This window comes from Nothoprocta perdicaria, unplaced genomic scaffold (assembly GCF_003342845.1).
Source record: "Nothoprocta perdicaria isolate Ctin4 unplaced genomic scaffold, notPer1 scaffold_124, whole genome shotgun sequence".
Taxonomy (NCBI): Eukaryota; Metazoa; Chordata; class Aves; order Tinamiformes; family Tinamidae; genus Nothoprocta; species Nothoprocta perdicaria.
Genome location: NW_020454361.1, coordinates 2,213,360 through 2,234,484, shown reverse-complemented (window position 1 = coordinate 2,234,484; position 21,125 = coordinate 2,213,360). Strand labels below are relative to the sequence as shown.

Below are 21,125 nucleotides of genomic sequence, written 5' to 3'. Positions count from 1 at the left end.
CTCCAACTGAATAACTGACCATAACCTTTACCAAATTAGCTTAGATGCTGTGAGGTCACGTGTGCAAAGGAGACAGGGATGCATGGGCAAAAGACAAAACTTCCCCTGTTACAGCAGTCTTAAGGATTTCTTATGTAAAAGGTAAAAAGCTTTCAGATGATTTTTATATCCCCTCTTGGTTTTTTAGTAGATGAGCACACAAATTGTAGTTAAGTTTTTCACTTTAGACTGTACATTAAAACCATTCAGTTTTGTGAGTTCCTCCTGCAGATTTCACCCAAACTGGATGGAGTGGCCAACACTCCGAGGACTGTGCTGCCAGGCGGGAGAGTTGGACAGAGAAGAACCTCATGAGGTTCAACAAGGACAAGGGCAGGGTCTTCTACCTGGGCAGGAATAACCCCAGGCACCAGGACAGATTTTAGGGGTAGACCTGCTGAAAAGCAGCTCCACAGAGAGAGACCTTGGAGTCCTATTTGGCAAGAAGTTAGCCATGAGGCAGCAGTGTCCTCGTGGCCAAGAAGGCCACTGGGATCCTGGCTGCATCAGGAGGATGGTGCCAGCAGGGCAAGGGAGGAGATCCTGCTCAGCTCTGGTGAGGCCGCACCTAAAGTACTAGAGGCAGTTCTGGGCTCCCCAGGACAAGAAGGACATAGAGCTTCTGGGAGAGTGACAAAGATGATTAAGAGACTGGAACATCTGTCATGTGAGGAAAGACTGAGTGAGTTGGGCCTGTTTAGCCTAGAGGAGAGAAGATTGAGAGGGGATCTGATCAATATGTACAAATATCTGAGGGGGAGAATAAAGAGCATGAGGCCAAAGTCTTCTCGGTTCTGGCCAGTGGCAGAACAAAGGATAATGAGTATAAATTAAAACATAGGAAGCTTCATCCCTGTATGAGGGAGAACTTCTTTACTGTGTGAGGGTGACAGAGCCCTGGAACAGGCTGCTCAGGGAGACTGTAGAGTCTCTTTCTCTGCAGGTCTTCAAAACCTGCCTAGATGCCACCCTGTGCCACGTGCTTTAGGTGTCCCTGCTGGAGCAGGGAGTTGGACTAGATGATTGCTAGAAGTCCCTTCCAACCTTAACTATTCTATGATTCTCTGAAAGAATAATTTATAATGCATATTTATAGTGCAGGAGTGGTAGTTCTGGCTCTCTGAAGCACCTTCTTTCCTATATCATGTCAAATGTACTCAAGATGGCATAGTGGATGGGAAGAAGACAGCACGTGTGGCCACTGTGGCTCCCTGTCCTGTTGGATGAGGAGTGCTGTGCTGTGAGTGGGAAGTGGGAAGAACTGCACAAGTCTAGGCTGCCTCGAGAGGGTTAACGTCTTCTCTGTGGTCAGAGGCTTTGGTGTCCTGCTGCTGCTCTGCTCCCAGAGGAGCTTAGGGCTATGAAAAGGTCCTTTAAGACTGCTGGAAGGGGCATGGTTTAATTAAACATAATCCCTTCAGAAATTGCAAGCACTTTCATATGACTGAGTCCAGCCTTGCTGGGTACACGAGATACCTGGGACTGTCCTCAGAGGAGCACTGCTCTCGGGAAGCAGTCAGATGTCTGTGAGTATCATGGGTGCTACCAGAGTCTCATCTCTGGAAGGGTGGAGCAAGGGGTCCCAGTGAACAGCTCCTGCAGGTATGTTGGGTGGGCAAGGTGGTGGCATGGGGTGAGCTCATCTGCTGCACTGGATGTGAAGTGCCAAGAGCATCTAACCTCTGGAAATGCTTGGAAGTCTGCACTAAGGTTAGTGGAGCCATTAATTGTGCTGCTGTTGGTCATGCTGTGAGCCGAAACAGGGCAGATTTTTAGATTATTAGGGTGCCTTATAAGGCAGTCACCTTATTGAATTCCTCATGTGACTTAATTGAGCTTAATGTGTTTCTGTGGTTGGAGCTGTTGGCACTGATGCATGGTATTGATCTGGTATCTTCATCTGCAGTAACTGCTGTGTGAATGTGGGGTCTGTAAAGATGAAGGGTTGTCCTGGAATTTTTCTTCCACTTGTTCCTTTTCCATGACTGTCAAATGAGTGATGAAGTATAGTATATAATGTTATCTATGCTGTTTTCTCTGGTGGTTGTCTGGTTGATAGCATAAACCTGGAAGACCTTATCTGAGGCATGAAGCCTAGAGACTAGCAGTGTGTAACAGCCTTGTGGCATTCGGGAAGCCCAGGGAGAAATTCTAGTAACTCACGGTCATACTTTATGGAAGTGATACACAGTTGTGCTGGCTCTGCCTGTAACTCTGACATTAATTTCCTCATGCTGTTGCTGGCTCAGAGCTTATGACAAACAATTATCTGTTCTTCCTCCAGTGTGGCTTGACATACTGGAATACTAGTACCAGCAGTAACGGCTCTTGTTTAGTATGATGGTATCAGGCTTTCCTGTTTGGCCTCCCACATGTAGCTATAAACCATCCCCTTAGCAAGTAGCTGCAGCAGGTTATTAATAGGATTTATTCAAAGATGTGGAAAATAACTGATAACAATTGCTGTAAGTAAAACCTTGAGAATTGCAATGGAGCGAAAAGCAAGACTGGAAGATGTATGGAGAAAGTTCTTGAAAGATCTGTTGCATGTGAGCTTACCCATGGCATCTCTCTCCTGTTGAGGTGAGGTGGTGCCTGTAGCTGGTGAAAGCTCTTGAGCACCAAAGGAGCTTTCTCTGCCTACAGCACTCGGCTCTGGGCCATGTCTAATCCATGCAAAGGGCCATGTCTATGGAGGGGGTCTCGCCCTCTCGCAGCACTGACCTTGGCAGCAGGAAGCTTCAGTGTGCTGTGTAGGGATGATCCATGATCTTGATTTACTGATAAAACAATGGTGATTCCTCAAATAGAATTACTGGGTTTCTGGCTCTTTCCTGGAGGTGATGTTATGAAATGAATTGGTTGTGATTTTTTGTTTTTTACTTTGTTTTTTTTTCTCTCTGAGGACTTAGCGTGGTGAATGTAAAGTTCCCTATTAAAATATTTAAATTTTCTTCTAGTATGTGAGGTGGGCTTCTGGAAGCATTTCATGCAGTATTGTTAGCTCTTTGCATGCAAGGCATTAAATAATAATGTAAAAGCAAGTGAAGCCTCTTTGGTGTCCAGCTAGTAGGATAAAACTTCTGACAGTTTTAAGATCTGGGGAAGATTCCAAGGGCGGCAGACATTTGAATGCAATATTCACTGTGCTATAAACACTAAGATAAATGAGCTCAATTGGGTGGCTTAAAATAGAATTTCAGTTGAACTTACTGAATGAGGATAGAATTTTTGGTTAATCTTTTAGAGGACCTCCCAGATTTCCTCACTAACAGTACTTCCTGAATGTAGAGAGTTTAAGACAAAAGTTTACTAAGAGCCAGTTTTGGAAAAGGGAACTATGCTGGCAGTGGGGACCTCATGGTCTGATCAATGGGGGAAATGTCTCTTATGAGTGGTAGGAATAAGAGCTAGGATCGGAAGTGTGTGCCTTTCCTGTCCAGACTTGGAACAGGAGCGTGTGTACTTACTGCTCCAAGGAGCTGTTTTCTGTTTGCATGTTGGGTGACGATTGTGCCAACAGCTGTGCCTCTTCGTGAGGGGCTTGGAGGCTATCCTGCAGGCTTACACAGTCCTCAGGTCTGATGGGCTACACTTTGCAATGCTCTAGCTCAGGTCTCCTTATGTGTTTCCCTGGGAAAATAGCCAGGCTTTTTGGTTATCCTGTGCCTTGTTATGCGGTGAGGAGTTGGCGCCTGCAGAGGGAAAGGATGGTTGCCATGACTTGGGAGCGGTAGTTTTCCATTTCTGCTGTTACCTGAAAGAAAGTTTTTATTCCAAGCTGGGAAGAGAGCTCTGCTGCAAACACTCCAGCTGTTCCTCATGGGGATGAAGGAGACCTATGCCTGGCCCTTCATAGATGCTAGGGTATTTAGCCTAAGAAAACTTCATTTGGATGATTTAGAAATGCAAAATGCAAAAGACTAATGAATCTTGAGGATATTCCTGCTCAGAATGAATACTGATGGTAAATTAGCTAAATGTTTTAAAAGCACCTCAGGAGAGCAACTTGGAAGGGACAAAGTAAATGGAAGAGTCTAAACTATGGTGGGCCAGGATTATGCTGGTTTCCCCCAGGGTAGCAGTTATCTATTGCATGTCTCTGGAGCAGCCTCAGGTTGCGTAGCGCTCAGCTGGGAGCCTGCAAGTTAATACAGCTCAGGAAGAGGAAGGTTTCAGGGGAGAGCGAGTGCCAGGTGTTGTGCCTTGCCAGGGAGAGCTTGGGAGCATCATGTACCCCCTGGTGTGCAGGCTGCTCTGGGAGCTGCAGGCAGGACATGTGCCTATGGCAGTGGAAGCAGCTGGCTGAGGCTGTCCTTGGGGACCTTTGAGAAGGAAGCTCCTTGGTCCTTGGCTGCTTTATATGCGAGAAGCAGCAGTCTGCATTTTCTGTACCAGCTCTTGAACCAAAGCAGAACAACCTCATCAAGGTGCATCTGCCCTGAGGTTTTGTTTCATGTCTCTTATCAGCTAGCTGGGAATGGAGAGCGGTGCCTCCCACCACTTGAAACGGGGAATTGTTGCTGTACTTCATCAAGCCACAGTAACTGGCTCAAAAAACAGCTTAGCAACATACAGGAGGAAAAAGTTTCACTGTTTGCCATTTCCCTGCCAGTGAGACTTAAAAGGCTCAGGCTTTCAACAACCTGCTTCCCAACCCACTGAGCACCAGTGGTTAGATGTGCTCAGAGCATACGGGCCGTCACTCAGCCCCTTGACATTCGACATCCGTGCTGTGTTTAATGCACTGCCGCCAGGGTGCGGTTCCGTTTCCTGCGGTATCTTGTTGTGCGAGAGCTGAACGAGCATAGCCCAAACAGCCCGCGCGGTTCCGCTTGGGGCTTTGCTCTTGCTCCTCGCCGTGAGGCACTGCGGCTGCTCCTGGGGGCAGCCTGAACATGCCAACCAGAGCGCTGTCACTGCTCTTGTAGCATGACTGTGCTCCAGGCATTAATAGCTTAAAAGCTATCCAGGCCCAAGATGGAAAGAGCTGGCCATAAACGGTTCAGTTCTGTTTTCTTCACTTCCACCCTGCTTAGATGTTTAGTGTTCAACCAATGGCACAGATGTTAGCAGTTTCTGGATTTTAAACTGTGGAGCAAAATGATTATTTTCCTTCCTTGGCCACTGGTGCAGCAACAGTGGCTTGGTTGAAAAAGGAGGACTTCAAAATAAAGAATCAAGAAATAACCTGTTGCTTAATGTCTCTGTTTAACCCTGTCACACCTTTAAGAGGCTGACAGACACCTTGGCCCTCTCTGGTGTATCTTCTAGGCAAGGCAGATGGACAAGCCAGCAAACAAGCTATGCAAGGGACAGCTTCCAAGTAAAATTAGCAAAGTTTTGGTTCAGTGAGTCCTCAGCACTTCTAGTGAGTACTGAGATTCCTGGTTCACCAAAACACTGTAGAATCAGTCACTTGTCAACATCTCCAGCACTGTTTGAGACACCAGGCTGGCAGGGCCTAGCAAGTACTGCTAAGGCTGTTGGAAGTGGCTAGTTTGGAAATAAAGCTGAACAGCTCCTGAGTTTAGGCTGTGTTCTCCTTAACTATTTCTGTGGGGTGTTTTTTCTCAGTTCTGTTTCATGTCCGGAGATTCAGAGAGCTTCAGAAACCATTTATTCCTGATCAATCATCTCCTTGCTTCAATGTTGTCTAAATTATCTCTCCCTGCTAAAATCAGAGTTGCAACTATTTTTGACTTTAGCCTTGCTGTGCTAAGCCTACCTTTAACTTCTTGGAGAATATGCTTAGTTTTGTTGCTAAACTCCAAGAAAGAACCGCCCGTGCTTCATCACCAGGGGATACCAAGTCCCAAATAGTGGTGACTAGTACCAGGCTTCAGTGGGCTTGCCAGGAAACTTTGAGGTATATTTGGGTGTGGTAGTCTGCCTACACTGGACATGGTCTTAGCTAGTCCTTCATGTTTATGAACAAATTCAGTTATAGGTCCTTTGCAGTCTTCTGTCTTAGTAAAATAGATGAACTCTGTATGAAATTTATTAGTAGAAATGAGGGGATCTGAACTAGCTGCTTTTATAGCAGTATTGGGTGGTTCCTTGAATATTTCTCTGCTTACTCTTGCTTTTTTTGGTCTCTAGTGTCATGTGGTTGAAATCTAGTCTAAATTTGAATATGAGTTATTCTTAGCAAAACTATCCACAGCCTACGCCTTCTCTGTCCCCCCACCTGGGGAGAAGAGGACTTGTAGGGAGGGCTAAGAGGATTGATTGCAATGAAAAATGAACAAATCAGGATTTGGTGTTGCAGACTGCTTTGTCTGTTGGCAAGGGTGTAGCTATGAATGTAGGGCCTGTGTGCTGGGGATTGGTGCACCAGGAATCTTGTCTGCATAACTCTGTTTTCAAACTCTGATGGAAAAGCGTTAGAATACAGTCTGTACTAAAACTATTTCCAGCATGTATACATAAGCTGTAAAGCTTTTTTTTTTCCATTTTAAATTGATAGGTACAGAAATAGAAATGAATTCTCAAGCACTGTAGTGTATCTGAGAGCCTTAAAATCAGCCTGGTCAAAACGCAGCAGCCAACTCTGTTCTCAGACTGAAATGTTCCTGTCTGCCCCTGAGGATCTGCAAACATTTCCCAGCAATGCCTAGGAGTTGTGAATAGAATCAACTCTGTTTTAAACCTTCTTTGGTGAGGGGGGGGAATAGCTTTTGTTGGGTAGACTACTGGTGTGTCCTTAATACTTACTGAATACTTACTTTTGTGAGATGAAACTGCTTCTTGCCATCCCCTCCCCACTTTCATGTTACATGTGGAAACATGCTTATCAGATTTTTGCTTATGAGATTTTTATTGTTAAGACAGTGTCATAAAAGACCAGTTGGTGATCTTGTATCTAACTTGCTTTTTATGTCAAAGGCCTAATATTATTATGAAATCATGATTGTATAGTAATCTGCACATAAAACACTCCTTAAGGGATCTTCATCCTTCCAGAAGGACCTGGAGGCAGGAAACTACTACCTGAAGGTGCTTCTGCTGCCTCATGAAGTGTCTGCGCTTCTTAGTGAATGTTTTAGATCAGGATGCATTCTTCTTGCCTTAACACATAAGGTCATTCTTCCATCCTGTCTGTTTTGTACTCTGCCCTCAGATTGTGTCTTGTTTGCCCAAATATCCATGGAAACTAGAACAATATTGTTCTATACCTACTGCCTTCTGCAGCAGACCAAGTTCTTAATGTTTCCTAGCACTTCTTCTACTTGAATGTCAGAGAAGCTGGGTGTCTGGTTGTGTGTACCAAGGTCTGAAACTTCTTTGCTTTAGTGAGAAGTACTGGGATAGCCTGTGCTCAGAAAGCTAACTTTGTAATCTCTAACTGGCTGTCTTGCATGTGACAATAAACTCTTACACTGTAAGACAAGAAGGTTTATGTTCTGCTAGTAAACTATTAAGAGCTGGGACTGCTTTGCTGATAGGAGACTTGTAACTTTCGGCAATGGAGCTTCCAGAAGTTTGGGAACTGGTCCCTGGGTGCTGCTTTTTACTGTGTAGTGCCACTTAGTGCATGTCTTGTAATGATGCATCTTCTGTCTTTCAGATCAGTGTGCGTGTTACCACCATGGATGCTGAGCTGGAGTTTGCTATCCAGCCCAACACTACAGGGAAGCAACTCTTCGATCAGGTAAGCGACAAAGCAGTGGAAGGCCCGTAGCTGATGCTGATGTTTGCTGTTGTCGTAAGAAGTGAATTTGCTGTTGTCGCCTGAAGTGAATGCTGGTTCAAGTTAGAAGTCACATGCATGATGCAGAACTGCATGGTAATTTTGTGGAAGGATATTCCACTAAGACTGACCTGACATGGTGCAAGTTCATCAAGAGCTGAGCTTCTATTGAGGGGTGAAGGGTCCTCTTAATTGGATGCTTCTTGTGCTTATTTTGCTGCATCTTATTTCTGACACAGTTATCCAAATAAAGTAGTGCTTAAAAATCCTACTACTGACTTTAGTGATATTTCAACTCTGCTAGTGATTTTTTTCAGTCAGCTCAAGTCCTTCTGCAACTTTTGCCTCCCTTGATGTGGAGCACGCTGAAACTAGGACTTGAGCAATTTGCCTCTGTTTTGAGATGCATCTGATCATGCACCCTTCATGGGAACTCTTCATGTCTTAGTAATTGATTTCACTTCTTTGTGTCATGTTCTCAACCAACTGTACATTTTCTTCCTTGCAGTGCATTTCACACTGCACCTGTCTTAATAGATGTTTTGTTTTGTTTTTCCAATGTAAACACACTCTGAAGGGATAAAAGTTCTATTGCAGAAATGAGTTTCTGAGCAGGAGATGTAAATGAATACACATACATACCAGCCTGCTTGTTTCTTGATGGAGGACCCAAGGGTCTCCCCTATTACAGAAGAGATTTTTAGTCAGACTTCCACAATAAATGAGGCTAAAATTACTGGGGAGGGAGGAAGCAGGTATTTATGGTATTTTGGATATGCTCAAACAAATTCTTAATATTTGCATAAAGAGATAAATTGAGTTTGAAACCAAAATATGAGAGTTTATAGTGAGCTAATACTAAATACTTGCTTGGTTAATGCTGGGAGAAGGCTTTGAACATCTTAAATTACTGGTCTGTGAAACTTGCTGATCAACATGTGATAAATCTCTTTCTGAGTGTAAAGCGATCGTGGGATCCAATAAACAAGGAGTCTTTGATGTTTAGTTATTCAGTAAAGACCACCTGGAGGCAAAGATATGAACAGAGGCAGCTCTCCTGTGCTGTTCTTGTAGATGCAAATACAGCTCTCCACTGTGACCAGGCCAGGTGATATGTTGCAACTGAATTATCTCATTTTATGGCTGATTCTCAGCAGATTGTTACAGACTTCTTACATGTGGAAAAAAAAATCCCTTGCCTTGGTTTTATAGTGCTGTGCTTTTGTCTATACTGATTTTTTCCCTTAATCCATTACTCTGCTCTACCATCCTGTCTCGGTTCACTGCCTTCTCAAGCTGTCGTATACTGACCTCTCTCTTTAGCCTGCTGAGGGAAAGGGGAATTTGGCAGCTCAGCCACTTTTCTTCCTCTGTTCTTTCTTAAAAATGTGTTACTGGGCACGTGCCAGCTGACAGTGTGTTTCAAATGTCTGAGCTGTTGCCTACATTAGTTGCTGCAAAAAGGCTGGTAGAGCTGGCCTCCCTGCTGACTCCACTAATATGAACTAAGCAAGGGTTGCTTCCCAATTCTTAATCTGTGCACACTGTCTCATCCTGAGATCTTGGTTCCCATAGTGGGATGAGTAAGAACAAGGTTATGGCTGTCAGTATTCTAATTGCTTTAAACTCTGATGTGTTCCTGCAGTTGCCCATCTAGTAATTTCTGTTTGTAGTGGTCCAAGGCAGTAGCTGCCTCTATCAAGACTTTGGGACCATAGCAGATTTCTCTATAAAAAAGCTATCTTATGATTTTGCTGTTGCAGCATATAGACTTTCTGGTGTGAAACTTGATTTTGACTCTTTGCAGACAGCCTGAATGTTTTTGACATGGAGTAGTACCCTTTTGCTTTGAGTGAGTCATGAGATCTGACTTGGGAAAAGAGGAAGGTCCTTTTATCAAAGTTTCTAGCTACAAACTATGGCAACGGAGGGTGCTGACTTTGTTCAGAAGCTTTTGGGCAGTGTCTCTTTTCACCTACTCTGTTTAAAGGTGGAATAAATATTTTTGTCCCACATTTACTTGCCCACTCCAAATGAGATACAAAGGACTTCTGGAAAGCTTCTTTCTAGTTAACAGCCTCATGATGAGTATGAGCAGCTTGAGTGCAGAGATTTCATAGGGGTAGTAGTTGAATGGGCTTTGGATAGAAATGCTGCCATTCTTCAGCAGCAAACCAAAATGTAGTTTAACTAAAGACCGGTGCGAGAAGCATTGGTTCGTACATCTCCCATAAGGGAAAGATTAACAAGACAGTGAAACTGGTGAGATACTAGATTTCAGAGCCCTCTGTAGTAGTCTAGTAGTCTCTCTGCTGTTCCTTTTTTTTTTTAATGCTAAACTGATTCTAGCCCCCATCAGTGGGATTCTGGTCTGTTTCAGACTGATTTCACCAGCTTTTGGAGAAGCCAGCAGGCAGACAGGGGTATCAAAACCTTCTACTGCAAGCACTTCGGGGATGTGGAGATGCGTTCCTTCCCCTGTGTCCCTGATACATGGTACAAGGACGCTTTTCAAGTTTGCTGTTCCCGACCCTTGGTTCCTCCTTGCTTTTGTCCTCTTCTGAGCTTTCCTTCCCTCTAATACTGAGAGAGGCTCCTTGGTGTCTGCAGCCCAGATCCCCTAGGGATGAATAGGGTGGGGAATCTACACCCATCCGCAGCCCTTGCATCAGGGCTGTTAAAGATGAGCTGTGGTTACTAAGCTGTTCAGTCAGGACTTCCCCAGCTGAAAATGAACTCCATTTACTTGGCTCCAAACCAGATTTGTTCCTCAATGGCATGCTTTCCATCTCCTAGCCTATAGTCTTTTTTAAAATAATTTCCTAGCCTACCAATATTAGACGCTATATATTGTGAAGTCCAAGAGATGATGCTTGTGGCATGTGACTCCAGAAGAAGCTGGTTACAAGAGGAACCAAAGCAGTACACTCATTGGAGAGCATAGCTGTCTTTAAGAGCCACAGGTTAAGGAGAAATGTGAGACTAGAAATGCATTGTTGTTTCAGGCTTGGAAAACAAGCAGTTAGCTTTTCTAGGAAGCATTTTTAGCAATTTCATGAGCTTCTAGGGCTGGAACTGAACAGTATTATAAAAAGGGCACTTGGCAATGGAATAAAATTTGAACAGGTGGCATCTCTCTGCTCACTGTAATTAGTCACTGATTGTGTGATTCACTATATGTCTAGCAGTGAGCCTAACGCATCATGTGTTTGTGTTCCTTCAGCAAGAAATACAGCCCTCATCGAGAGCCCTGTTCTGACTTGTGTATCAGGTACACTGAATTCAACAGCTTTCCAGGGCACTGGTCTGACTGTCTCTTATTCCCTCATGACTGTCAAAGCTGACAACAGCTGACCAAATGCCTCTAAGCTGTATGGGAAACTCCAGACTAGTTGAGCTCTTTGTGGAGTAAACGTGGCTAGTCCCTCATAGTCTGTAAAATAAAGCTTTTTGAGGAAGGAGACATTAAGGAAGCCTTTCACCTTGGCAGATTTCACCCTAGCACTGATTAAATATGCAGGAGCCTGACCTTAACACTTGATCCAGTAAATGAATGCACTGAAGGGAGAGCTTTGACAGCTCCATGGCAGGAAGCAGTGAGTCTCTGGGGAGTGGCTGGTTCCTCTAGCAAAATGCAGAACTCATCTTGTTTGCACAGTAAGGGCCTGTGGTTGCAGGGTATGGAAATATGTCTCAAATTTCACAGGGACATGTGGAAACTTAATGGATTTTATAAAGGCAGTAGCCTAACCAAAAATTGACTGCTTGTTGCTAGGAGGTTCAATGGTAAACTGTAATTGGCTAAAAACTATCCCACACAGATAATCCTTTTGTTTAGTACATTGGCCCGCTTGGAAGGGGTGAGTTAGAAATGCTAGAAATGCCCAGTTCTATAGGAATCTGCCGAATGGAAAGGGAACAGTCTGATATTTAGCTGTAGATGGAGACCTTCTTGAATAGTAAGTTATGGTACCTGTAAGTACCTGTAAGTACTTTTGATGCAAAACATGTTTTTTTCATATCAGATGTTCTCTCATCCTCTCCTTCCAACTGTTCCCCCTCCAAAATGGGATTATGTTGAGTTTGCATGGAAATACCAAATAAGTGAAAAAACAGTGTCTATAAACAGAAGATAATTGGGCATGGCCAATACAAGAGCTCTTCTCTTCTGAGATGCTGCTAGAGCCAGCAGCGGTGGTGGTGGTGGCCCTTCAAGCTGGTCAGACGATATTCTTTCCCCTCTGCCCATAAACTTCTTTTTATAGGACTCTTCTCTGCGGTGGCAGGAGGCTGTGCACACTGGCTGCTTTCAGATGCCTAAACCGGCTTGTGCAGCAAGCTATGCTGTTTTTGTTATGTTGAAGTTAGAATGGTGTTGGCGAGCAAATTGGAACAATCTCCTTTAGTAATGAGTTTTAAAAAGACTAATCAAGTAACTAAAGCTTGAAACTTTAAGTTATAAAAGGATATAAATCTCCTCCCCATATTCTGAAGCTTTTCAAACCCATTCAAGAAGTTTGTGTTTTGTTTTGCAGGTAGTCTAACTTCTGCAATGTGATACTGCTTATGTATGTGATTGTTCAGGTATGTAGTCAGAACGGCAGATAGTAGAGGGGTAGAAATACTGTCTGATATCTCAAACACTTCTTTTCATCAGACTTGTTAAGTACAGATGTAGCATGATACTATAGTTATTGAAAAGTGAAGGAAATGGCAATTGCCTTTTCATCAGCCTGATGGTCAACATGACTTAACAGTACGAAGTCTCTTGAAGGATGTCTCTGTCATAGTCACTACTGGATTTCTGTGGTGGTATATCAAACTACCTTAAACAAGGAATAATTCAATGAAATGTGATATTTTGATTCTACATTCATAGAAGAAAATTTCCGTAAAACTATATGTGTAGGCATTTTCCCTATTGCTGAATCTGAAATTCACCAGCCTGTGAATTGCACTCCTCTGTGCATACAGCCTAAGCGATGAAAACAGGTGGCGTTTGCTGCTGATAGTGCTATTTAGGACAGTGGCACTGACAGCTTTGTGCTCTGCCGCCACAGTAGACACTGGAGCGAGGAGGCCCCAGGCTCAGACCTTTACAACATCAAATTACCAGTCTGAGCCCTATCCAGAAAGGGATGGTAAACAGACCAGGAATCTTCCAGAAGCTTTTACCAAACTGGTGGAAAAATCAGTAGGGGACAGAGATGGTTGTAAATCATAGAATCATTATGGTTGGAAAAGTCCTTCAAGGTAAGCAAGTCCAACTGTAAGCCCTTCCACACCATACCTGCTAAACCATGCCCCTAAGTGCCTCATGTACACGTTTCTTCAACACTGCTAGGGACAGTGACTCTACTAATTCCATGGACAGCCTCTTTCAATGCTTGACTATTTTTTCTATATGGAAATTTTCCTAATATCTAACCTGAACCTCCTTTGGTGCAGCTTGAAGCCATTTCTTCTTTTTCTGTCTGTAGTTACTCTGGAGAAGAAATGAACACCTGCCTCACTACAGCCTCCTTTCAGGTAGTTGCAGAGAATAATAAGGTCTCCCCTGAGTCTCCTCCAAAAAGGAGTAAAGTCTTTCAGGATTCCTAGCAGCAGAGAGGCTTCTGCATGTTGGCCGCTACTTGAAGGGTAGCTCAAGTCTTGTTGAACTTGCTGAATGAAATGTGCACGGGTGTTCCTCCTGAATGTAAATTTATAAGCCTTTCACATGCAGGTCATGACCAGCTGGAATTCCATGCATAAAGTTCAGTAGGTTTCCAGAGCTTTTCAGGGGTATTTATAATTAAAATACTTCTCTGGTGCAGTGTTTTGATGAAGAAATGGATGTAATCTTTCTTAAACTGAGTTCTGAGCTTTGGAGACACTACTTAAACAAGAAACTTAGTGTAAATTTGAGATTTGTGTTGGGTTGAGGTATTGGTGTTCCCAAGTTTGTTCAAGTATCACTTATTTCTTATAACAGTGAGTGAAGGGGGTCACCAAGAAAGACAACAGGAATGAACATCATTTTCCAAACTGGAATAAATAATCAATCAGACACACTTCTAAAGACTTAAATGCAAGGTATCCATTTAACTGAAGTTATACCATTGCAGGTTAATAGCTCAGCAGTTGTGAGATGCTAATAAGAGTGTGCTGCCTTTCTCACAGGATTTTTAATAGCTCTCACTAGCTGCAGGTGCATGCAGGTACCCTGTTATTCACTGATACACACACTGTGTTTGGCATGATCTTTTAAAAAGTTTTCAGAGGTTGTTAACTGTCTTGCTAATTTTTCAGAGCAATTATTTTCAACTGTGGGAGAAAACAATTAGCAAAATACTGATATTCCTGCGATTTGAGACTGGATAAATGTTATTTACACTGAAGTCTTTAAATTGGACTCTCTTGCAATGGAGGGACTGTAAACCATAGCAGTTACTAATGTCATTACTAATAAAAGTGTGGGATTTTTATTTTCCCCTCCAGTTTTTTGAGACAGGTTAAATTTTGAAAGGTGTGTTTCTGAATTAGCTGAATTATTATTGTTAGATCTGCAGAGTTTCTATAAGAGAGAGCAGCGAAAAGCTAACATTACCTAAGCACTTAAGCCCAGCCTGATCTGCACCTTTATAACTTAGCACCTGATTGGAGATTACTTTTCTGGACTGAGTGCGGGATATTGAGTGTGCAGGCAGGGTGACCCTGCTCCAGTGCTCTTAAGTAGACTGGCTTTGTTTCAGAGATGATTAACTTGTGAGAGAGATTTACACTCCTACATAAAAATGAGTTTTCTTTAATTTAAGAGGTTACACTAATGCAGGTTGATCAGAGTAGGAAGTTGGACAGTAAATTAAGTTCATGTGTGAACTTGAGTGCTTCGTGTTCGCTATGAGGCATTAATTACTGCAGAGTATCTCTTTGCTGCTGCTGTGAACACACTTTTCAAGCAAGCAACTTTTTGTGGCCTGAGACACCTACTTCAGATCGTGTGAGTGGCTCCAAAGTCTTGCTTGGACATCAGCAATGCAAGTTACTCACCTGAGTGTCTTGAACTGTTCTCTCAGCAACAACCAAGTGAACAGGCTTATGTGGCAAGCTTAAAGCGCCCTGATGAGAGTGGTACTCTGAACCCTGGCAATTAACCACCGTGTTTTGTGTAGCCATTAATGGGTCTTCTGAAAACTTTTCAATGTATATGACTATGTAGATGCAAAACCAGAGGTCAAGGTTAAGGGACAGGAAATAAACGTGGAGCCATGTTGACTAATGTTGTAATGCATCATCCTTGGACTGCAAGGAGTTATAAGAACTATGGTTTTCATAGTTTTAAATCTGTCTATCTTTGAGCTGAATTCTAATTAGAAGGAAGGCTCAGGCAGCTCTGTAGCTTGATGAATATTTGGGTTAGTCGTCCACAGAATAATGGAAATGGGGAAGCTTCCAATAACATGAATGGATGGCTGCTTAATTTGCGTATATGGAAGAGGACTCTCAAGCTTTCCACCATGAAAAAGCCACAGGCAGTCCTGACGCTCAAAATATCTGTTTTTTTTTTTTTTTTTTTTCTTTTTCCTGTTACTCAATGTCTCCCAAGAAAGAAATGAACAATGATCCAGGAAACAAATCTTACCAATTTTGAATCATAAATAGCTTAAACTGTGGCACTTGCAACAAAAACATTCTGTTTTTCTTTTTCTCCAGGGTATATGTTCTTTAATTTTCTAGGCAATTTCCTATGTAAATTTCCTTTAATTTGTAGGTATTACAAATTATTTGAGGAGTTTGGGCTTTAAGCAAAATGATATGCTATGAGCTAATAGGAATTAGGCTTAAAAGGAAAGCAGAAGTAGTTCACAGGTTATCTCATGATCTAAATGCTTGAGGCATGATAGCCTCATACAGTTTAAATCTAAGAAGATTAGAAAAGAGAACCAGCACAAGTGAATAGTGGCTTGTCCCGAATTACTTCATTCCTGGCCTTTCATTCCTGGCCTTTAATCTTTGTAGGTATCTTCTATGACGTCAGCTAGACTAAAGATTTACAATATGGGAGGTGGGGAGGGGAGGGGGAAAGAATCTTCTACTCGCTTGAGAATCATCAGTTGAATCTCAGTGTGATGTAGTTTTGGATTAGATAATCTAAACTTTTTTCCCCCCCACACTCTTCTCCCATAAAATGGCAGCGCATAATCATCTTTCTGTGACATTGAAAGTACCTAGATGAAAACCTTGTTATTTCTTAGATAGTGTATGATGATGCTTGGCCTTGCAAATTTGACCAGTTCAAACGTACAAGTACACAACTTTATTGGACAGCATTTTTTTCCTCTCTTAAAACATGATTATTCATGAGCTACTTGTGGATCTTCTGAATATATGAAACTATAAGCAAAAAAAAAAAACCTCAAATAACATGATGTATTCCTAGTTATCAATGGAACTAAAGGAAACTTTTCTCCTATAAATTCCTTTCTTACCTGTAATCCTTTTCACTTGCACTTGATTTTGGGCTTAATATGCCTGAATGCCTATATCACTGATCGTCAACGTTGTGTTTAACTTTCAACGCAATGTTGTGTTTAACTTTCAATGGCAGTTGAGAGAAGGCTTCCTTCTCTTCTCCATCACAATTGGTGGAGAAAATAAAGCCAAATAAAGCTTGGGACTGCTGACCATTACTTGCCGTTCCATCAAATCTAATTGAGGAAGAGGCCTGGTGTAACAGCACAGAGTGTGTGAATGTCAGTAAGAGCAGGATGGCTAAATAACACTCCACTGCTAAGTGCCTTGTTTGCTAACCTGCGTAGGAGAACTATGAAACGGCAGGTGTGCCACCAGCTCCTGCAGCCTGGTGGCTTGCTGACAGTTTTCTCATAGAAGTTCATTGGCTTCTTGGTCCGTGTTATAGATAGGAGATGACTGTGATAGGAAAAAACTGTGCAGGGGGAACTATCTGTGCTTGTGTGTGTTGTGACTCGTCCTGAGTGTTGTTCCCCAGGGCTCAGTGTTGGGGCTGCTCCTCTTTAATATCTTTATCGATGCTCTGGATGGGAGGACTGAGGGCACCCTCAGCAAAACTGCCAATGACACCAAGCTGGGAGAAAGACTTGATCTGCATGAGGGTGAGAGGGCTCTGCAGAGGCGTCTGGACAGGCTGCGTGCATGGGCTGAAGCCACCGTATGAGGTTCAACAAGGTTAAGTGCCAGGTCCTGCACTGTGGTCACAACAAGCCCATGCAGCACTATGGGCTTGGAGCAGAGCGGCCGAAGAGCTGCGTGGCAGAAAATGATCTGGGGGTGTTGATCGAGAGCTGGCTCAACGTGAGCCAGCAATGAGCCCAGGTGGCCAAGAAGGCCAAGGGCCTCCTGGCTGGTCTCAGGAACAGTATAGGAACAGTCAGCAGGAGTAGGGAAGGCATCGTCCCTCTGTGCTCGGCACTAGTGTGGTCGTAGCTTGAACCCTGCGTTCACTTTTGGGCCCTTACTGCAGGAAAGACACTGAGGTGCTAGAGCATGCCCAAAGGAGGGCAACGAAGCTGGTGAAGGTGCTGGAGCAGAGACCTTGTGAGGAGCGGCTGAGACAGCTGCAGTAATTTAGTGTGGAGAAGAGGAGGCTCTGAGGAGACCTTATCGCTCTCTACAGCTACCTGAAAGCAGGTTGTGGTGAGGTGGGACATTGGGTCTCTTTTCCAGAATAACTATTGGTAGAACAAGAGGAAATGGCCTCAAGTTGCCCCAGAGGAGGTTCAGGTTAGACATTAGGAAGAATTTCTGCATGGGAAGAAACAGGCTGCTCAGGGAATTGGTGGAGTCACCATCCCTGGCAATGTTGAAGAAATGTGTAGATAGGCGCTTATGGACATGGTTTAACAGGCATGGTATTGAAGGGTTTGTGATTTGACTTGTTGACTTTGAACATCTTTTCCAACTGCAATGATTGTATGAGGCTAAATTTTATATTTAAGAAGCCTGCTTTGTCTCTGTCTTTACTGCTAAGGTCACTCATCCTAGAGAGTGTCTCTAGGCATACGAGGGAGAACGTGTTGAGTAGTCAGCATGGATTCACCAAGGGGAAGTCATATCTGACAAACCTAATATCCTTCTATGATGGTATGACTGGCCGGCTGGATGAGAGGAGAGCCATGGATGTTGTCTACCTTGACTTCAGGAAGGCTTTCAACACTGTTTCCCATAATATCCTCATATGGAAGCTCTGGGAGAGTGGTCTGAACGAGTGCACAGTGAGGTGGATCGAGAACTGGCTGGATGGCAGAGCTCAGAGGGTGGTGATAAATGGGGCCGAGCCCAGTTGGAGGCCTGTGGCCAGTGTTCCCCAGGGGTCAGTACTGGGCCCAGTGCTGTTCAACTTGTTCATCAGTGACCTGGGCGAGGGCACTGAGTGCACCCTGAGCAAGTTTACGGACGATACCAAGCTGGGTGGAGTGGTCAACACTCCGGAGGGCTGTGCTGCCATCCAGAGGATCTGGACAGGCTGGAGAGTTGGGCACAGAGGAACCTCATGAGGTTCAATAAGGACAAGTGCAGGGTCCTGCACCTGGGGAGGAATAACTCTAGGCATCAGTACAGATTAGGGGTCAACCTGCTGAAAGCAGCTCCACGGAGAGAGACCTGGGAGTCCTGGCTGACACCAAGTTAATCATGAGTCAGCAGTGTGCCCTTGTGGCCAAGAAGGCCAATGGGATCCTGGCCTGTATCAGGAGGAATGTTGCCAGCAGGACGAGGGATGTGATCCAGCCCCTCTACTCTCCTGCCCCTGCCCATTTCCATGTGAGGAGGAACTTCTTTACTGTGAGGGTGACAGAGCACTGGAACAGGCTGCCTGGGGAGGTTGTGGAGTCTCCTTCTCTGGAGGTCTTCAAAACCCGTCTGGACACCACCCTGTGCCGCATGCTCTAGATGTCCCTGCGTGAGCAGGAAGATTGGACTAGATGATCTCTAGAGGTCCCTTCTGTCCTTGAACATTCTGTGATTCTGTGCTTTGTTCCTGGTTTGTGGCATCATGTATTAATAAGAAGGTGAGGGAGAAAAGGCATATATTTCAGGATGAGGATCGGTGCAGCAAAAAGTGAAGTCATATAGACTTGAGAAAAGTGGAGTATGAAAAGTAGGGGAGCAGCTTACATTTTTCTCCTAAATACTTATAAAGAATGGTCATGTGTTTGGGTTGTCTCTAAGTGATGAAGATGACTGTAAGGTTACCAGGAACGCACCTCTTCCCTGAAGGTAGGGGAAGAAAGACTTAATTATTTAGCAAGTGCAATTATAAGCTAACTTTGCTTGAAGGACCTTGTCACAACTGGTGAAGGTGTTGTGTGACAACTGGAATTAAAGGTTGCCAGTAACCTGTTGTGGTTGAAGACCAAGCCTTGCCCTGCAGACTAAACACTACCCTGAAATTGACTCGGCCTCCTCCCTGACAGAGGAGGATGGCACTCTGTCCAGCCTAGAGACTAAACTTGGGTGTTCCAAGTAGTCTGTGTTAAACAGTACTCTTTGTATTCTCCTGTGCCAGCTTTCATTTGCCTTTAGCCTCTACCAATAATTGTTTGCTTTTCTGAAACCTCTGTGTTCATCTGGAATCCAAATGCTCTGTGCAAAAGCAGATATCTGTTATTTGGTCTCCTAACTGCAGTGCTCAATTGTTGGTGGCTGTAGAAAGCTCTCTTTTCCTTGATTGTCTTTTTTCCCTTGTCTAAATTGTGTGAATAGCCTGGATAAAAGTATCTTGATTAAGATACTCTGTCACATAAAGCCAGGATGGGCAGAGGAGAAATACCTTTTCTCCTTCTTTATATGTACTTAAAGAGCAGCTTCAGATGAAGGCCAGGTCCAAGCTCAGACAACAAGCAAGAATATGCCCCGCTTTAATGGAGCGGGAGCTGTCTTACACTTTGGGATTACTCGGTAGCAGTTGAGGATGTAATGTTGAGTCTGCAGCACTATCTCCCCTTCATGTGCAGTCTGTTTTCACCACTGTTGCTGTGCAGGCTTCTCCACTGTGAATAAAAGCCCTTTGTGTGGCGCCGCGGCATGGTGTGTTCTGCTCCTCGCTGTTGGTTCAATGTGCTGAGCTCCCTGGCTTAAGCTGCTGACAAAAGAGCGAGGCAAGCAGGCACATGCAGACCGAGTGAGCTCCCATCCCTTTTGGAGGCCAATGCTGTAGGGAACACAGCATTTCTCAAGGGGTGGGGCAACTTTGCTTCCTCTCTTTGTACCATACCTTCTCAATACATCTATGGCGATTTCTAATGTTCCTTACCAGAGGGCATCCTCCCGCATGACACTTGCACGAAACAAGTGCAGGGTGTCTGACCCACTTCCCTTGTTTACTCCACACTTGAGATAGTGCTCTGGATTGGATTCAAACAAGGACAGGTGAATGTGTTCAGGGCGGCTCGTGGGATGATGTGCACAAACTACCAACCTTGTGTGGTTGCATTGCGTTTTGCATGTATGTGTGAACTACTAATAGCACGCCTCTGAAAAAAGCTGCCTTTGCTCCACATGCCTGAATAGAATGAGGGCCCCTGTGCTGCTTTGTCAGATCAGAAATCCCTGACCCAACCTGTAAAGAATTGAACCAGCAACCAACCAGGATTTGCAGCCACCCTGTGTTGTTGACATGTTGTGTTGCTACAATCACAACAATGTTGCATTGATCAAGTTGGACAGGAGCAGAGTGCTTCATTGGAATTTGTTGAAGGAGTAATGTAGAAGGAAAAAGGGCTTAGGATAGAAACTGTATGGAGCATACAGGCCAAGACAGTACTAAACTCTCTTCTGCACGTACTGACACCCTGGGCTTCTGGTGGAGGGAGCTGTGAGCAAGTACAGGGGCAAGGCAGTGTAAGTATGGCCTAGACCTCATAAAAACAAATATCTTCTCCCTTTGCCTTCCTCCTCTAGTAAAGGAGGTGATGGGAACATTTCTGGTGGGCAGAGGAGGCCTCTACTGCATGTGTGTACATACACCCACCCACCCACGTTGTTTATTAGTGTGAGAACAACATTCCAGGCTTCAGGAGGGACATAGGGGAATGTCAGTGTCTGGATTTGCTGAATTCTGTAGTACACCTTGGACTTGCCAGAGCACAACATGATGATCTTGGGTATGTGAACAGGCTCTCCAAGAAAGATCTTCCCTGCTTTTTACCAGAAATAGTATTGTTCTGCAGTAGTCTTGTGCCATAATGCGTGGGTTCTTGATGTTGCAATATGTCTATAGAACTTTCTTAGTTTTTATTTACACATCTATATGTGCACCTATAGTGTGTTCAGACAATGTCTAAGGAGAGAGCTTGCATACCAGTGCAGGTAATCTCTGTGGTAGGTCCTTGCCCTGACACAAGGAAATGTATTGATTTACTGCAGTACCTCC

General features: G+C 44.0%; 1 protein-coding gene across 1 annotated transcript in view; it reads left to right on the top strand.

Annotated features, from left to right (window-relative positions):
• MSN (moesin) overlaps positions 1-21,125 on the top strand; it is a 48,139-nt gene that overhangs the window by 17,427 nt on the left and 9,587 nt on the right. The window contains exon 2 of the mRNA XM_026054647.1: positions 7,610-7,693. Coding sequence (XP_025910432.1) covers positions 7,610-7,693 — 84 coding nt within the window. The remainder of the gene's footprint in view (positions 1-7,609; positions 7,694-21,125) is intronic.